This window comes from Alexandromys fortis, unplaced genomic scaffold (assembly GCF_014885135.2).
Source record: "Alexandromys fortis isolate MF-2015 unplaced genomic scaffold, M_Fortis_MF-2015_v1.1 scaffold_103, whole genome shotgun sequence".
NCBI lineage: Eukaryota > Metazoa > Chordata > Mammalia > Rodentia > Cricetidae > Alexandromys > Alexandromys fortis.
In genome coordinates this window covers 3,071,485-3,087,231 of record NW_026067978.1, presented here as the reverse complement: position 1 = coordinate 3,087,231, position 15,747 = coordinate 3,071,485, and the positions used below count along the sequence as shown (strand labels likewise).

Sequence of the window (15,747 nt, the reverse complement as noted above, 5' to 3'; positions counted from 1 at the left end):
CCCTGTCTCGAAAAACAAAAAAAAAAAAAAAGAATACAGTTTCCGTGTAATTATTTTCGGACATAAGCTAGCCAGGCAGCTGGGAGCCAGGCAGAACGCAGCCCACCGCAGCTTCTTATTACACACCTGAGCCATTGGCCAAATAGTATTGTAAAAATAATAATTAAAAAAAAAAGATCCCATGTAATGTACCCTAAGTCAAATCAGATATTTGTTGGTTACTACCACAAGCTTGGTGCCATCATTGCTCTAGTATAAATATAGACAGGACACCACTGTAGATCAAAGGGTTTGTAGCCAGGTTGGTGTTTACATTTCTCCTTTGGGCACATGCAGCATACCTTCCTGTAACAAAGATGCTAGCACACAGAGATTAAGATTCTACGTAGGCACCAGCATAACTTTTCTAGGTTCAGTAAGTAGTATAGATGTTATTTTCAGCAATAGGGCCTTGTTATCAGTTTGTAAAGAGCAACCTACAGTCTTGGCAACAGCCTGGGTTGTTTGGGGTTCCTATGGGACCCCTTTGATCAACAATTCAATTAGATGTAACCCATTCCCAGTACTGGAAGCTTCATTTGGTGACAAGAGATGTCCAATTGGGGCTCTATCTCCCCCATTATATATGTATATATTTTAGGAAACTTCCATTGTATTGGGTTTTCATACGACCCATACCTAACACTGCTTGGATAACAAAGAACCTGGGATTTCATGGGGTAAAACCAAATACTACTATTGTTCTAAACGAACACAGCAATAAAATGACTCCCAATGACATTCTGCTATACTCATAGATCAGTGCTTTCCTCCTACAGCAAACGTGAAAAAATACAGAGACCCACAACCAGACATGAAGTGAGTTAGATATCTTGGACAACTAAGCCACAAATGGGTCTCTCTATCAAAGTACTCCCTCAGAGCTCAGGGAACTCTGTAGAAGATGAGGCAGAAAGATCATAAAAGCCAGAGGGGATGGAGAACATAAAGGGGAAAAAAAGTACTCTAAATAAACAGGATCAACACACATATGAACTTACAGAAACTGAGACAGCATGCACAGAGTCTACATGGGTCTGTATGATGCAGATGAACCATGGGATCCTAACACTAAAAGGAGAAGTGGAAATGTCCCTATCCTTAAACCAGAAGCTAACTACAACTGATAACTACTTGCAAACAGAAATTTAGTTTTCTCCAAGGGAGTCTCACTGGGGAAGTTAATGACTTTTAAGGACAGGATACATGCCCAGCAGTAGATGGACAACAGAAAATGAACTCAATGGCATGCATCTTTAGAGGTTCCCTTGCCTCCTAATGCCACGTCAGGGCTTTTTAAAAAAAATCTTATCCCAATCCCTACCCTACAGGTTCTTTGCATATATATTATAGCTTCCAGTTTAATGATTTTATGGAATTTCTGAGTGTGAGATTAAGTGGGTCTCTGCATCTATATCTGTTTCTTGTGCCTTTTCTTGAGCTCTTTTCCTTTATTTGTTTTGTCCAATGTGTTAGTTTTTGTTTTATTTTCTTATTTTACAATCTCTCAGAAGCTTGTTCTTTTCTAACAAGAGACAGAAAGGGTCTGGATGGAAAGGGAAGTAGGTAGGAACTGGAATGAAGTACAGGGAGGAGAAAATGTAATCAGGACATAGGAGGAAAAAGTTAACTTTCAGTAAAAGGAAAAAAAGAGAAAAAAAATCTCAAAATTGGGACTCTGAATTTTAAACAGGCTAGAGATATTTTAGGCTAACAAAGCTACCATAGTTGAAATTATACTAATTCTTTCTTGAATTATTAAAATACCCAAGATTAGATTTCAAATAAATGAATAGTAATACTCACTGATACTGATGTGTCCTCATTTTTTCTCTTAATACTGGAATCAAACAAGACATTTCTCCCTCGTCTTTCACAGTCTTGATATACGATCAGTCGAATCTGGCTTGGGTCAAACTCTGGCAAGGGCCAACTAGAGGAAAAAAAAAAGATCCTCTTTAATTACTTTAATAAATACTTCATATATATTCTTATAACTAAAAAACTTATCTGATAGACCCAGAAGCTACATTATTACTGAAGGACATTCACCTACCTGATGTTTATACAGAATGTTACTATTTGGTTCAAAGTGTTAAAAAGTTACATAGGCATGATTTTTAGATTAAAAGTAAAAATACAAATAAATAAATAAAAAACAATTGGCTACTATCAACATGTGTCAGATAAGATATAGCCAATATATATAAAGGGTTACTTACTAAATATATGTAAGCACAAATTACTAATAAAAATAAATATGCTGATCTCATGGAGAGATAACATAAGGTTAACTAATATGTTAAGTTGCTTTTTCTGCAAGACAAAAGTATAAAAATAGAAACAGTTTTGCTGTAGGTCAAAACAGGGATATATTTTGAGTAAAACGGGCACACAAAATGTTATTGAATTTTCACTTAAATAAAAGTTAAAACCTGGCAAGATTCTAAGAATACCTAATATTTAAAATTCTAGAAAAGATAAGTAGGTAGTACTCTAGTCACTTGGTGCTCTCTTTCAATGTACTCAATAATGAAGGGGAGGGAGAAAAGAAAGAGGGGAGGGAAGAGGAGAAAACCTGACAGCTCCAAAGTTTGGAGCGTGGTTATCTCAGAGTAAAGAAACATGAAAGTACACCAGGAAGGGAACATACCAGATGGATCAGGGCAGTTAATGTCTATCAAGATAATGTTGAAGTACTTTTTTCACTTTACAACACATATTTGGAAAAAATACCGCATTTGTTCTTAGGACCTTTATTTGTGCATTAAGTGTCACAATTTTAAAGATTAATGTCTCTGTTGGAAACTGAAGGAAGTCCGACACTACACATCAAGCTAAAGCAGCCTTTAGACAACACTGGCTTGCATTACACAGGAGTGTACTTTAAAACTTTGACAGAGCAGACCAACATAGGTTGAAAATCAAGAAGTGGCTTCATGGAACCAACAAAGACATGTCCTAAAGAAGGAGTACAATGGCAGTAACTGAAGAGCATTCACCAGTTTTGGAACTGTCATTGGTGATCATCACGGCCAGGAAAGTTATAAGGAGTAAAGAGAACAGAAGTCAGATTGCACAGGACTGAAGAAAAAAAGTCAACTGTCAAGAAAAGAAGGGAGTTGAGAATTAAGAGTGAGTGATAGGTGCATATTTTGTTACTAAGAAAGGAAATATGTGAACATGTTTACCCTCTGATGCAGTTTGAGGTGAAGAAGAAATTACAGACCTTTGAGGAAGTGGTGGAGTGAATACTGTTTAAAGAATTAGCTCAAGAACTGGCTTCTCATTCTCCGCCTTTGTCTAGTATCACATTCAGAACAAAAGTGTAACTCTTGCATTAGAGTTAAAAGAGAAGAGAGTAAAAAGGAGCATGGAGCTTGTTGGGGGGAAATTATGTGGATCAGGAACAGTAAGACTTCTGCGCAATACTGTATTCCTACACATAGTTAACAATTATAAGAATATAACTGGCCACAAACTGCAAAGGTGATTTTTTTTTTCTCTAAAGCTTTCAAAGTGCTTGAATTTGAATCAGGCAGAGACAAGGAAAAGAATTTTCAAAGATAACTAGGTAAAAAGGAAAGGGAACCCTGATTATGGAACAGAAACTACAAGAATACAGCTGAAACAATGAATACTGGAACCTAAATTAGGAAAATAGTGACACTATGAGGCTAGGAGAAGAAATGAAGGCATAATAGTCAAAGTGCTTAGAAAGGAGTGAGGAGGAAGATCAGAACAGACATATCACCAGAGAGGAAGAAAAAGCTCACAGTGTAGAGCTTAGAAAGGTCAAGGAAGACAAGGAAAGCAGCAGGCACATAGAACCAAATGTTGCGGGAAGGCTTAACTTCATAAAGACTAAGCCACCTGATGGTTTAGCCATTTGGTGGGCTTGGTTCTCTTGCTAGAACAGCATTAGGGGAGAAAAAGGGTAGTTAAGTAACAGCAGACAGGAGAGACTGAGAAGAAGGACACCAAGATGGAAGATTATAAGCAGTTTCCCTGTCAAAGAGGATGACACAGAAACTGTGGGTGCTATAACTGCCCATTTAAACTGAGTGGTTTTGAATATCGTCAGGAAGAAACTGGAATTATCTTGAAGCAAGACTAATGCTCACCCTTGGCAGCCAGAAGTGAGATTATGAGGCTTTTCTCTTAAAAGATAAAGATACCTTGGACTTTCCACAGGGCAGGGAACCATGACTGCTCTTTGGATTAGGGAGGGGGAGAGGAGTGGGGGGAGGGGGAGAAGAGTGGGGGGAGGGGAGAAGAGTGGGGGAGGGGGAGGGAAATGGGAGGCTGGGAGGAGGCGGAAACTTTTTTTTCTTATTCTCAATAAAAAAAAGATAAAGATAAACAGATATGAAATGTTCAGGAATGTATAAAGGGGAAACAAACATATTTAAGGGTTATGTTTCTAAATTAAGGAAAGGAACAGAACAAGAATTTAAAGGTAGCAAGAGAAAACAGGAAAAATCAATGTTCCAGAAAAGTTAGAACAGAGTATACTACCAAGAAAGTCCTGATGAACTGTAGAATATATTAAATGAGATCAAGGAAAAATGATCTACAAATGAAAATTGCTACATATGGATTTGCAAGGTTGAAGAAATAAAAGTTATTTAAATTTGATCATTTATTTAATCTGAAAAGTACACATTCTCAGAAGTGGATAGGAGTTGGGTGGCCTGAACTAGGGCATAGAATTTAAGATACAAAAATGTAATAAAAATGATCAAAATAGGAGAAAGTGCTAACCGTACCAAAGGTACAATCAGACAGAAGACCCAGCTGAATCATAAGTTTGAGGTCAGCCCACTACAAAATGAGATCCGATAAAAAAAAATGATAATAAAAGTGACAGCAAGAAAGGAGCGATCCGTATTTCACTATCTGAGAAAATGTGGCCAGAATGACCCTGATTGAAGCAAAGAACATTAAATGTCAGTGGTTTCCTCTGATTGCCCAGACATTGTCACCACTGTTCCCAACCTTCTTTACCATAATAGAAGTTGGTGTAAATTCTGAAATCTGTTAATACAGAAAATCATTTTTTAAAAAACCATGCTTTGCTGGGTGGTGGTGATGCACGCCTTTAATCCCAGCGTTCGGGAGGCAGAGGCAGGCGAATCTCTGTGAGTTCGAGGTCAGCCTGGTCTACAAGAGCTAGTTCCAGGACAGGCTCCAAAACCAAAGAGAAACCCTGTCTTGAAAAACAAACAAACAAACAAACAAACGCCTATGCCAAAAAGATAACTGATTAATCCCAGCACTTGGGAAGCAGAGGCAGGTGGATCTCTGTGAGTTTGAAGACAGCTTGGTCTACAGACCGAGTTCCAGGACAGTCAGAGCTACACAGAGAAACCTTCCTCCTAAAAAAACAAACAAACAAACAAACAAACAAACAAAAAATATACCTTTATAAAATAAATAACATCCCCAAAGAGGATCAAATCGTTAATATAAAAATAATATGATTAAGAATATGAAATTTAGGGTCAGAACAGGAAAGTCTCAGGAAAAGCAGATTTGACTGGCTAATAATCAGGATAAACACTCAGCCAATATTAGTTTCTATCTTCTAGCCTCTGTACCTTGTTAAAAAAGCCAATTTCATAAAAAGTATTTATTTCTCCAGGTAAGTTTCGGAAATCAAGTAACTTTTTGGAGACTGTAGTTTTCTCACCCTTCTCTTTTCCTCTGTACTTTTTATGTCCTTTCATAACCCTGTTCCTTTTTACACTTGACAAAGACTTTTTAAAGAGAAAGATTTTTGGCCCCACTAGTGGTCAGATTTCCTAAGTTCTTTAGCAAAGAAGCAACGGTTAGCCCAATTACCAGTTTAGAAACTCTACCACAATCAGGAACATTTTCACTGTCAGATTCTATGCTAGGCTGAACCAACAAAGTACACAACAACCTAGAACACAGAAATATCAAAACTAATGCCTACAGACTATTACTTTTGCCCAGGAGCTTTCTTAAAACTAGCCTTATAAAGAATAAAGAAAAAAAACGTGATTAACAGAAAAAAAGGTGGGTCAATTCTATAGTTTTCTCAAATAGTAGCAGCCACACAGCACATAAAAGCTGCTTGTTTTCCTGATTCTTACAGACCTTGCATTATTGTCAGAAACTGTACATCAAAGAAATGTCTAGTAGGGTATAGTAGCTCACACCTACAATCCCAGAACTTTGGAGATTGAGACAAATAGACTGCCAAGAATTTGGTACAACCTGGGCTACATAATGAGTTCTAGGTTAGCCTGCAATACAGAATGAGATTCTGTCTCTGAAAAAGAAACAAAGCAACAAATATCTATGTCAGTCAGTTGAGTGCTTCCATGAAGCCCTGGGTTCAATCTTCAGCATGTTATAAGTCCAGTAAAGTAGCCTATGCTTGTAATAATAAGACTCTAGAGGCAGACAATTGGAAATTAAAGGTCATTTTCCCTAGGTTCAAGGACAGTCTGAAATACAGAAGACCTGATGATGATGTCAAAAATAAAGATGATGAAGACAAAGAAAAGCACCAGAAAAAAATGTTTAAAAAGTTGATTATGTAAACAGTAGAAATCCCTATCACATTGACACAAATACCTAAGTACTACAAAAAAGTGGAAGAGATAAGTAATACAATAGAACCTTAAATAATTTACCTGATTTTAATCATTAAATCATTAAAATTAAAATACAACATTTTGTATGTTAATACCTAAAATAATGTGTTAATTTAAAATTTACTTATAAATACAATAATGTTATATACATACAAATGCATGATTTTTCAAATATCTTCAGTGTTCCTGTACAGGCACAATAAGAAAGCAAAGCACACATTTTAAAGCAAATGTATCATCAAGTTTATAACCAGATTATAGGGTGATTCTGTGTTAACATACTTTAAAATAGCATCTTGAATTATGCTGTACGCTACTGGCATCCTATTTCTCTTCAGCAGTTTCACTTTGCAAAATCCCTAAAAACTCCAGTCACGTACAACTGCCAAGCCAGGTTAATAATAGCAATGAACCATACTCATCTAAAACCACAAGACTGTCAGGTGACATAACAAGATTGAATTTAATTCAAAAGCCTCTCAGTGCTGCAATACAAAAATGTGTAATCCTAGCAACGGGACCATGGGAGCCTTTGAAGATTTACATGCTGATGACAAAACCAATTTTATAAAAGGCTTCATTTCTACAATTTTGCAAGTAGCATACTATCTTTTTGTTTCACTTAAGAGTGGGATTTCACAGAGGTAACTGGTACTTTTCTCTACTACAAAGTGTATGACAAAGTGAAAATCAATCTAAATATTCTTGCAAACTAAGCCCTACCTAGCAGCTTGTGCAGACCAAGAATGCCAACCATCTTCAGTGTTTTTAAGGCACTTCTGTTAACTTTTGTGCAAGAGTAAAGGAGGTAGTTCTTCACTTCATGAAAGCAGGAAAATAAGAAGAAAATGTAAACAAAAAAGGAGAGAAGAGAGGGGAAAGAAGATGGGGAAGAGGAAAGGTGAGGAGGGGGAAGGAGAGAAGGAAAGAAGAAAAAGGTAAAAGAAAAAAGGGAGGGGAGGAAAAGGGTAAAAAAAGGAAAAGAAAAGGGAGAGTGAGGGGGAAAGAGAAGGAGAAGACACCCACAAATACTTGTCCCCAGTGCCTGTGTCCTCTGGCTAGGCCCCACCTCCTTAACTTTTCAATACCTCTCAAAATACTGCCCCACCTAGGGATCATGGCTCACAACACTGACTTTCTAGGGGTCACTTTATGCACAATGTTTGGCTCAGTAAGAGCTACCCTGAGCACAAGACTCAGGCAACCATAGCTATAACACAACTCTTCAATAGTTCACACCTAAGGAATTCAGGATTACTTTGTAAAAAAGAAAAGGTTCTGTCTCAATTTCTGTGTGCCCATATACAAAATCTTAGAAGCTATCTACTTTGCTGACCAGCAAATGGAAAATAAGCCTCATTAATCACAGCACCACCATAGTCAATATGTAAAACTGGCTCACTAATCTCAACACTTACACTGCACTGAAGAGGACAAATCTAGCAGAAAATACTGACTTTGTAAAAAGACTGTTTACCGGTACAGCAATTTACTTACTGTTTATGAAACTTTAGCTCATTTGGTTGCTCTTCCAGAGGGAAGTACGGAGGGGGGGGAAAAGGGAAGCAAGCAAGCAAACAAACAAACCTGCCCTTGGAATTATAAATTTCAATAAAACCACCATGTTAAATTACTTGGTTACATGTTTTTTCAGTAGGGTTATGTTTTAACATTTATCAGCATGTTCTTCCACAACACTGAAGGGTAAGGGTGTGTGTGTGTGTGTGTAGTAAAATGTAGTAACACAAATACCTAATACAACAAGCTACTTACTACAATCGAAGTAAGAGACATTATGCTGAGACCAAAAACAATTACCCACCCCTAACATGGCAGAAACGTAAGAACAGGCTCTGAATCAGCAAGACTTGGATTTAAATCTTCTCTACCACATACTGACTATGGTATTAGATGCAGCTACCTAAAAATTATTTATGTTCATTAATTAAAAATTATCATACTCACTAGATCTACAAATAAGTCTGTTAATTTAACCAGAATGCAACAATGCTAGTTTGTCACAAATGTAATACTTCAGTATTGTATACTTTCAACACATTGTGTTGTCCTTATAATCTATATTCTACTTTAAGAATTTATAAACAAGGGTTGGAGAGATAGCTCAAGGGTTAAAAACACTGGCTGCTCTTCCAAAAAAGCTGGGTTCAATTCCTAGCACCTACGTGGTATCTCACACTGATCTGTTACTCCTGTCTTGGTGAACCTGGACACCATCTTCTGGCCTCTAAAGGCACCAGACATGTGGTACCCAGACATAAAACGCCCACACAAACAGAATTAAATAATAATACTATTTTTAATCAAGAAATATAAATGTTTTTTATATGAGAAGCAGTATTACTAGAGAAACTAAGAATGTCATTCTCTGATATAATTCCACAAAGAAAATGTGTGCCTTGCCAAGGAACAAGAGACAGTGTCATGAGATATGTCAGAGGCATGAGATAGTGAAGGAAGACTAATGATTTGGGATGGTCACAAAAAAGCCTACTTTTTAAAATTGACTAATTTTGTGGTATTGGGAAATAATCTCAGAGCTCTTTAAACATGATAGGCAAGTGCCCTACCAACAGTCCATACATACCCTCGGCCCAACATTGATTCTTGATGGTATCATGGAAATTTAAGCTAGTAAAAAAGAAAATTAAATTCAGAAGATCTTTGTTTTTTCCTTCTTCCCCTCTCACCCTCCCCAACCCCGACTTCTCTCCTCCATCCTTTCTGAGTACCACTGGCATTCAAATCTATGTTAAAAAAAACTCTTCTGAAAAAACACCAAATTAAAAACAAAACAACAACAACAACAAAAAAAAAAAAAAAAACAAGAAAGATTCTAATGTTTAAGCTACAGTGAAATGTTAGTGTGTGTTTCTAGTTCCAAACTACTATAAATAAGATAGGAGACAGCAGACAAGCCAACATAAGACCAACTGGTACCAGAAGACAACGAGGCTGTTTTCCTGCAAACAGTTGCTTGATTGTTCATGCTATGTTTTCTGAAAACTAAACAATCTTTCCTCTGAAATTTTAAAGTTAACACATGAAGACATTACCAGGTATTCAATTGAAGATTTTAACAGAAAGAAAACGTAAACTCTCAAAGGATCTCATATAGATATAATAAAACAGTAAGGGTAAGAAACAACTCATTTTTAAAAAATCCAATCTAATTAGTTAATCATATCAATTTCACACTGGACTTGTAAAATGCCTTAGGATAGTGTTATTGCTAGTTATTTCTGCTTTTTAGTTAAGTGTAGAATTTTATGCCAGTATTTAGTTGGATATATTTTTAAAATCAATGTGGAAAAATTGAATTCAGTAAATATTCAAATATAAAATAACTTTATAACTAACTTATTTCTAGAATAGTACCACCAATCTAAAAATGTAACTTCTGAAGCATCTACTGCAATACACTACTTTAAGGAAACTCAAGCTCCACACTAAACAATAATACCTAAAACTATCTGCTGCTAGGAAGTCAGAGAAGAGACCAGTAGCTACAACAGCTAGAGGCAGACAAGAGATCTATTTAAAAGATGTGGGATGGCGTCAGAGATTTATTTAGGGCACTAAAATTGTTCTGCATCACTGGTGGTGATTAGTAACTCCATGCATCTAGCCATGTACAACACTCACACAACTCTAAAAACAGCATGAGCATGCATGTTCACAACAGCACCAACCTCAAAAATCAGAATTAGAAAGTTATATCCCAGTATTTACCAGTGACTGGGTATATACAGACTTATACAGAACATTCAGCTATAGAAAGAAGTAGAGTACTGATGCATGCTATAACACAGATGAACACTGAATATAAAGTCAGTCAAAGAAAAGTCAAGACATTAAAAGGTCACAGGATTCTAATATATATGTAATATCCAAAATGAGTAAATTCAGAGAGAGAATGAAGATTGGTAGTTGCCAGGGTGCTTTGTGGAGAAGAAAAAGATTAACTCCTAAATGCACAAGAAGTTTTACTTTGGACTTACAGGTATGTTTTATAACTAGATAAGAAGGCCAGTTACCTAATACTGTGAATATACCAAAGGCCTCCAAACTGTTTATAGTGGTTAACTTCATGCTGCATGAATTTTGTCCATATATAAAGTAAGTATGCATTCATGGATCCTTTTTCATCAGTAATCAGTTAATAATGACCTCTCCTCTGAGATCTCTACATGGCTGGATGGAAACCACTTAGTAAAATAATGTGGCAGAAGAGCCAGGTACTCAGGGGCAAAGGCAGAAATGTCCCCAGGTTTGGAACAACAATGAACAGCTACAGTAATATATGCCTTAATACATGGGAAAAGTGTATCTATATTTAGCATGCTTATCAGTTAAGGGGTATACAAATATGTCTCTGTAAAAATTACAATATAAAAGTTTTTAAAAAAACATTCCACCTGATTACCAGGTTTTATTCAAATGATAAAGCTTGAAAAGAGTTCTAGTAAATCTCTGAAATTTTAGTTACTGGCTTTTGGCTCTAACAGTTATGCCAAGGTATGAATCTCACCATTATAAAATACAGACTTATAGGCTCATGAGCTGTGAGGACAGAGACCTTGTTCCTGACACTGAAAAGAGAAGGCCAAGATGAGTAACAAATTACCTAACTGTAGAGCTGAATGATATGAAAACAAGATCACAAGACATTAAGGCAAAGGCCAGAACTCATGCCTGTAATTATCCAGAAAAAGGCATTACCTCTGCATCACACATGCAGGATCACAAAAGAGTAAAACTAAACAGACATCAAATTTTTAAAAGCTTAGAATTTAAAGTCAAGCCTTATGAAGGTGTGGAGTAAACTGAGCTCTCTACATACCTGTATGAAAATCATCACAACTACTTAGTTAAATGGGTGGCCAGAGGAGCCAGGTACTCAGGGATAGAGACAGGGAATTTCCCCATGTTTGGGACTAGCCCGATCTAGATACTGAATTTCAGGACAGCCATGACTGACTGACTGACTGACTGACTGACTGACTGACTGACTGTCTGTCTGTCTGTCTGTCTGTCTGTCTATCTATCTATCTATCTATCAAGACCTGGTCTCAAACAACAACAGTAATAATAATGTAGTAGAACCTGATAAAGTCCTGGACATATACCTATCTTATGATCTATAAATCCAATCTGAGCTAAATATTTCATCACACATGAATGTGTATCTTCTCCCTAAAACTTATACAAAAATGTTTATAGCACTATTACTGATTATAATCCTAAACTGAAAATAATTCAAATATTTTTCATCATGAAGGTAAAGAAATTGTGATATATTCATAGAACAGAAAACTGCATTTAATTAGTCATCCCCTTAACTAGGGATGACTGTGTGCCCAGGAGACACTTGTGGGAAGACATTTTTGGTTCTGACAATTGGCTAAGACACCAGGGATGACAGTAACACCCTAAAATGTACAAACAAAATTTCTTGAGCTAGGTAGGTCAGGCTAGCCTTGAGCTTAAGTTGTTGCTTATGAAAGGCATACTCCCCATAAGAAAGTTCTATAGTACAGACACACACACAAATTAGCTGGCTCTGGGAGAGGTAATTTCCAAATAAGGCCTCAAATATCAAAACATCACAAAATATGAAAAATAAAAAGATATGATAAACTATGTATTTAGAAGGGTGTATTTTACTGAATACATCTTATTTCAACAAAATTGATTTAAAAGAAAAAATTGTAAGAATAAAGATACATCATAGGAGCTAATTAGCTGAGGAACCAACACCAAAAAAATAAAAATCTTGTTTAAATAGAACAAGATCTAGAACTAGCTTTAATTTCTATAAGGGGAACATGATCTAATTCTCTAGAACATGGGTTTTCCATTTTCTTAAAACTAATCAGTTATAATGCTTATTTTTCTTTTTTGAGGGGGGAGACTGGATGGGACCTGTCATTGGACCTAACTATTCTTTAGTATCTAGCTAAAGGCACCATCTTTGTTTTCCATTTTATTTTCTATTTTTTTACTTCATTTATTCTTTTTTATTTATTAAAAATTTCCACCTCCTCTCCATCTCCCATTTCCCTCCCACTTCCTCCCTCCCCCTCCCTCCCTCTCCAGTCCTAAGAGCAGTCAGGGTTCTCTGCCCTGTGGAAAGTCCAAGGTCTTCCCCTCCATCCAGGTCTAAGAAGGTGAGCATCCAAACAGACTAGGCTCCCACAAAGCCAGTCCATGTAGTAGAATCAAAACTCAGTGCCACCGTCCTTGGCTTCTCAGTCAGCCCTCATTGTCAGCCACATTCAGAGAGTCCAATTTGATCACATGCTCCATCAGTCCCAGTCCAGCTAGCCTTGGTGAGCTCCCATTAGATCAGTCCCACCGTGTCAGTGGGTGGATGCACCCATCACGGTCCTGACTTCCTTGCTCATGTTCTCCCTCCTTCTGCTCCTCATTTGGACCTTGGGAGCTCAGTTACTTCATTTATTTTATGTGTACATATAGTGTGTGAGGTGGCTGGGGGGACAGCATGTAGAAGTTGGTTCTCTCCTTCCACGTGGGTCATGAGGTTGAACTGAGGTGGTCAGACATGGAGCATGCTCTTTTACTGACACACATTACCAGATCCTTTTTTTCTTGCCCATTAATTCTAAATTCCAGCAGGTATAACTGGTTTGAAGGAGAGCCCATGAATGAAAATCTTTCAATGTTTCCCTGATGGTAGGAGTTGAGAATTATATATGTAACTTAATCTGGACATAGTTTATATATAGATAGTATTCTTACAACTTAGAAGGTTTCAAATACAAGTACACTGTATTTGCATCATTCCCATCTCCCACCTCCAACTCCTCTCTTGTCCTCCTCTTTGAAATGTACCAGCTCTTCTGTACTTATTTTTGTTCTACATGCACACCCACTCAATTTTAAGAGTTCAATTAATGTTGCCCTTCTTTGCATGTGTTTAGGGCTGAGGACTGGTTATTTAGGATAGGAGTTTCTTCGCTAAAACAAAGGAACTAACAAACAAAACCAAAAACAAGTTCTCCTTCCTTCAGCAGTCATTGACTGCCTATAGCTCTTCATTTAGGAACAGGACCTTGTGATATTTTCCTCCATGCTAGCTATAGACTGGTGTGATGTTTATAGGTCTTATGAGGCAGTCATATTGTTGAGAGTTCATGGAAGCAACATCCCTGTTCAGAAGAAACTATCATGCACTAGTTATCTTGCTCCTTAGGCTCTTACAATCTTTCCAACCCCTCTTCTAAGATGGTCCCTGAACCATAAGTGAGGGGATGTGTTTTATAAAAAAAAATGTTCTGTTTGGGGCTGTGCTCTTATACTAGCTAGTGTTTTGTTAACTTGATTCAAGTTAGAATTACCTGGAAAGAGGAACCTCAATTGAGAAAAAGCCTCCATCAGATTGCCTGTAGGCAAGTCTGTGGGAGCATTCATTATCTTGATTAAAGGTTGAAGAGAAGAGTCTAACCAACTGGAAGTGATGTCACCCCTGGGATGGTAGTTCTGGATGGTATAAAAAAGCAGGGTGAGCAAGTCACGAGAAGCAGTGCTCCTGCTTCAGTTCTGCCTTGATTTCCTAGCCTGACTTTCTTCAGTGATGGACTGTGATGTGGAAGTGCAAGTGAAATAAACTCTTTCCTCCCTAAGTTATAGTTGTGGTTTACCACAACAATAGAAACCTAAGATAGCACCTCACAGTCACTCTCTACATTGTGACCAGTTGTGGATCTATTAGTCCTCGTTTGCTATTAAAAAAAAAAAAAAAAAAAAAAAAAAAAAAAGAGGTTTCTTTGAAGAGAGCGTAAGAGCTGCACTTAGTTATGGATATACGGATGAGTATTTAGAAGGCAGTTGGAAACTATATTACTTTAGTAATATGGTAATAGTAGTCTCTCCTATAAGACCCTATATCCTTAACAGCTATGGATTCTTAGCTAGGTTTACAGTATCAGTCATGAGTTAACTCTAGTTGAGTGGGCTTTAGGTCCAATTAGACAGGTGCTAATTACCCCCAAGATACAAGTACTACTATTGCACTGTTGGAGATACCTTACTAATCCAGTCTCATTATTGTGATAATTCTCAGGCTTTACAGCTGAGTAGGGATTGTTGACAAATTTTCTCCTTTGGCAGTTTGCATAGTACCTTCTGACAATATGAGAGCTAGTTCTTAGAAAGGAGCTATCCAGGTCAATATCAGCTTTACTTCTCCAAGTTCTGTAACCAAAGTGTATAGTGTCTTCAACAATAGGGTCTTACCTTGATGCTCTAGCAAGCAATGGAGAGCAATGGAAATAGACTGTTACTGTTCCCCTCCCCGCCCCCCGAACAACAGCTCCAAAAGAGATATCCCCCTGTCTGGCACTGGAGTTTTTATAAGACAAGTCTATGGCCCCTAGGGAGCACACTATCCTACTGAGGTAACTGTGAGGAATTGAACTCAGGGCCTTGTGCATATGAAGCATTTGCTTTACCACTAAGCTATACGATAAGCCCCCTCAGTTTATTTAGAAGGTACAGTGGATCCCAGAGATCTAATATAGTATAAATGTAAAACGAAGACCAAAATAAGGTAGCAATTATAAAATAAGAAACCAAACTTTTTTTTTAAATATTTTTTATTGAAAAAAGAATTTCCGCCTCCTCCCTGCCTCCCATTTCCCTCCCTGTCTCCCTTTTCCCTCCTCCTCCCTCTCCTCTCCCCCTCCCCCCACTCCTCTCCCCCTCCCTCTCCAGTCTGAAGGGCAGTCAGGGTTCCCTGCCATGTGGAAAGTCCAAAGTCCTCCCCGCTCCATCCTGGTCTAGGAAGGTGAACATCCAAACTGGCTAGGCTCCCACAAAGCCAGAACATGAAGTAGGATCAAAACCCAGTGCCATTGTCCTTGGCTTCTCAGCAGCCCTCATTGTCCGCCATATTCAGAGAGTCCGGTTTTATCCCATGCTTTTTCAGTCGCAGTCCAGCTGGCCTTGGTGAGCTCACAATAGATCAGCCCCACTGTCTCCGTGGGTGGGTGCACCCCTCGTGGTCCTGACTTCTTTGCTCATATTTTCCCTCCTTCTGCTC

At 37.6% G+C, this 15,747-nt stretch overlaps 1 protein-coding gene across 2 annotated transcripts in view; it reads right to left on the bottom strand.

Annotated features, from left to right (window-relative positions):
• The window catches only part of Fnip1 (folliculin interacting protein 1), a 92,731-nt gene that overhangs the window by 56,322 nt on the left and 20,662 nt on the right, over nt 1-15,747 (bottom strand). For both annotated transcript variants that reach the window (XM_050157768.1, XM_050157769.1), the window contains exon 2: nt 1,846-1,972. In XM_050157768.1, the coding sequence (XP_050013725.1) occupies nt 1,846-1,972 (127 nt within the window). The remainder of the gene's footprint in view (nt 1-1,845; nt 1,973-15,747) is intronic.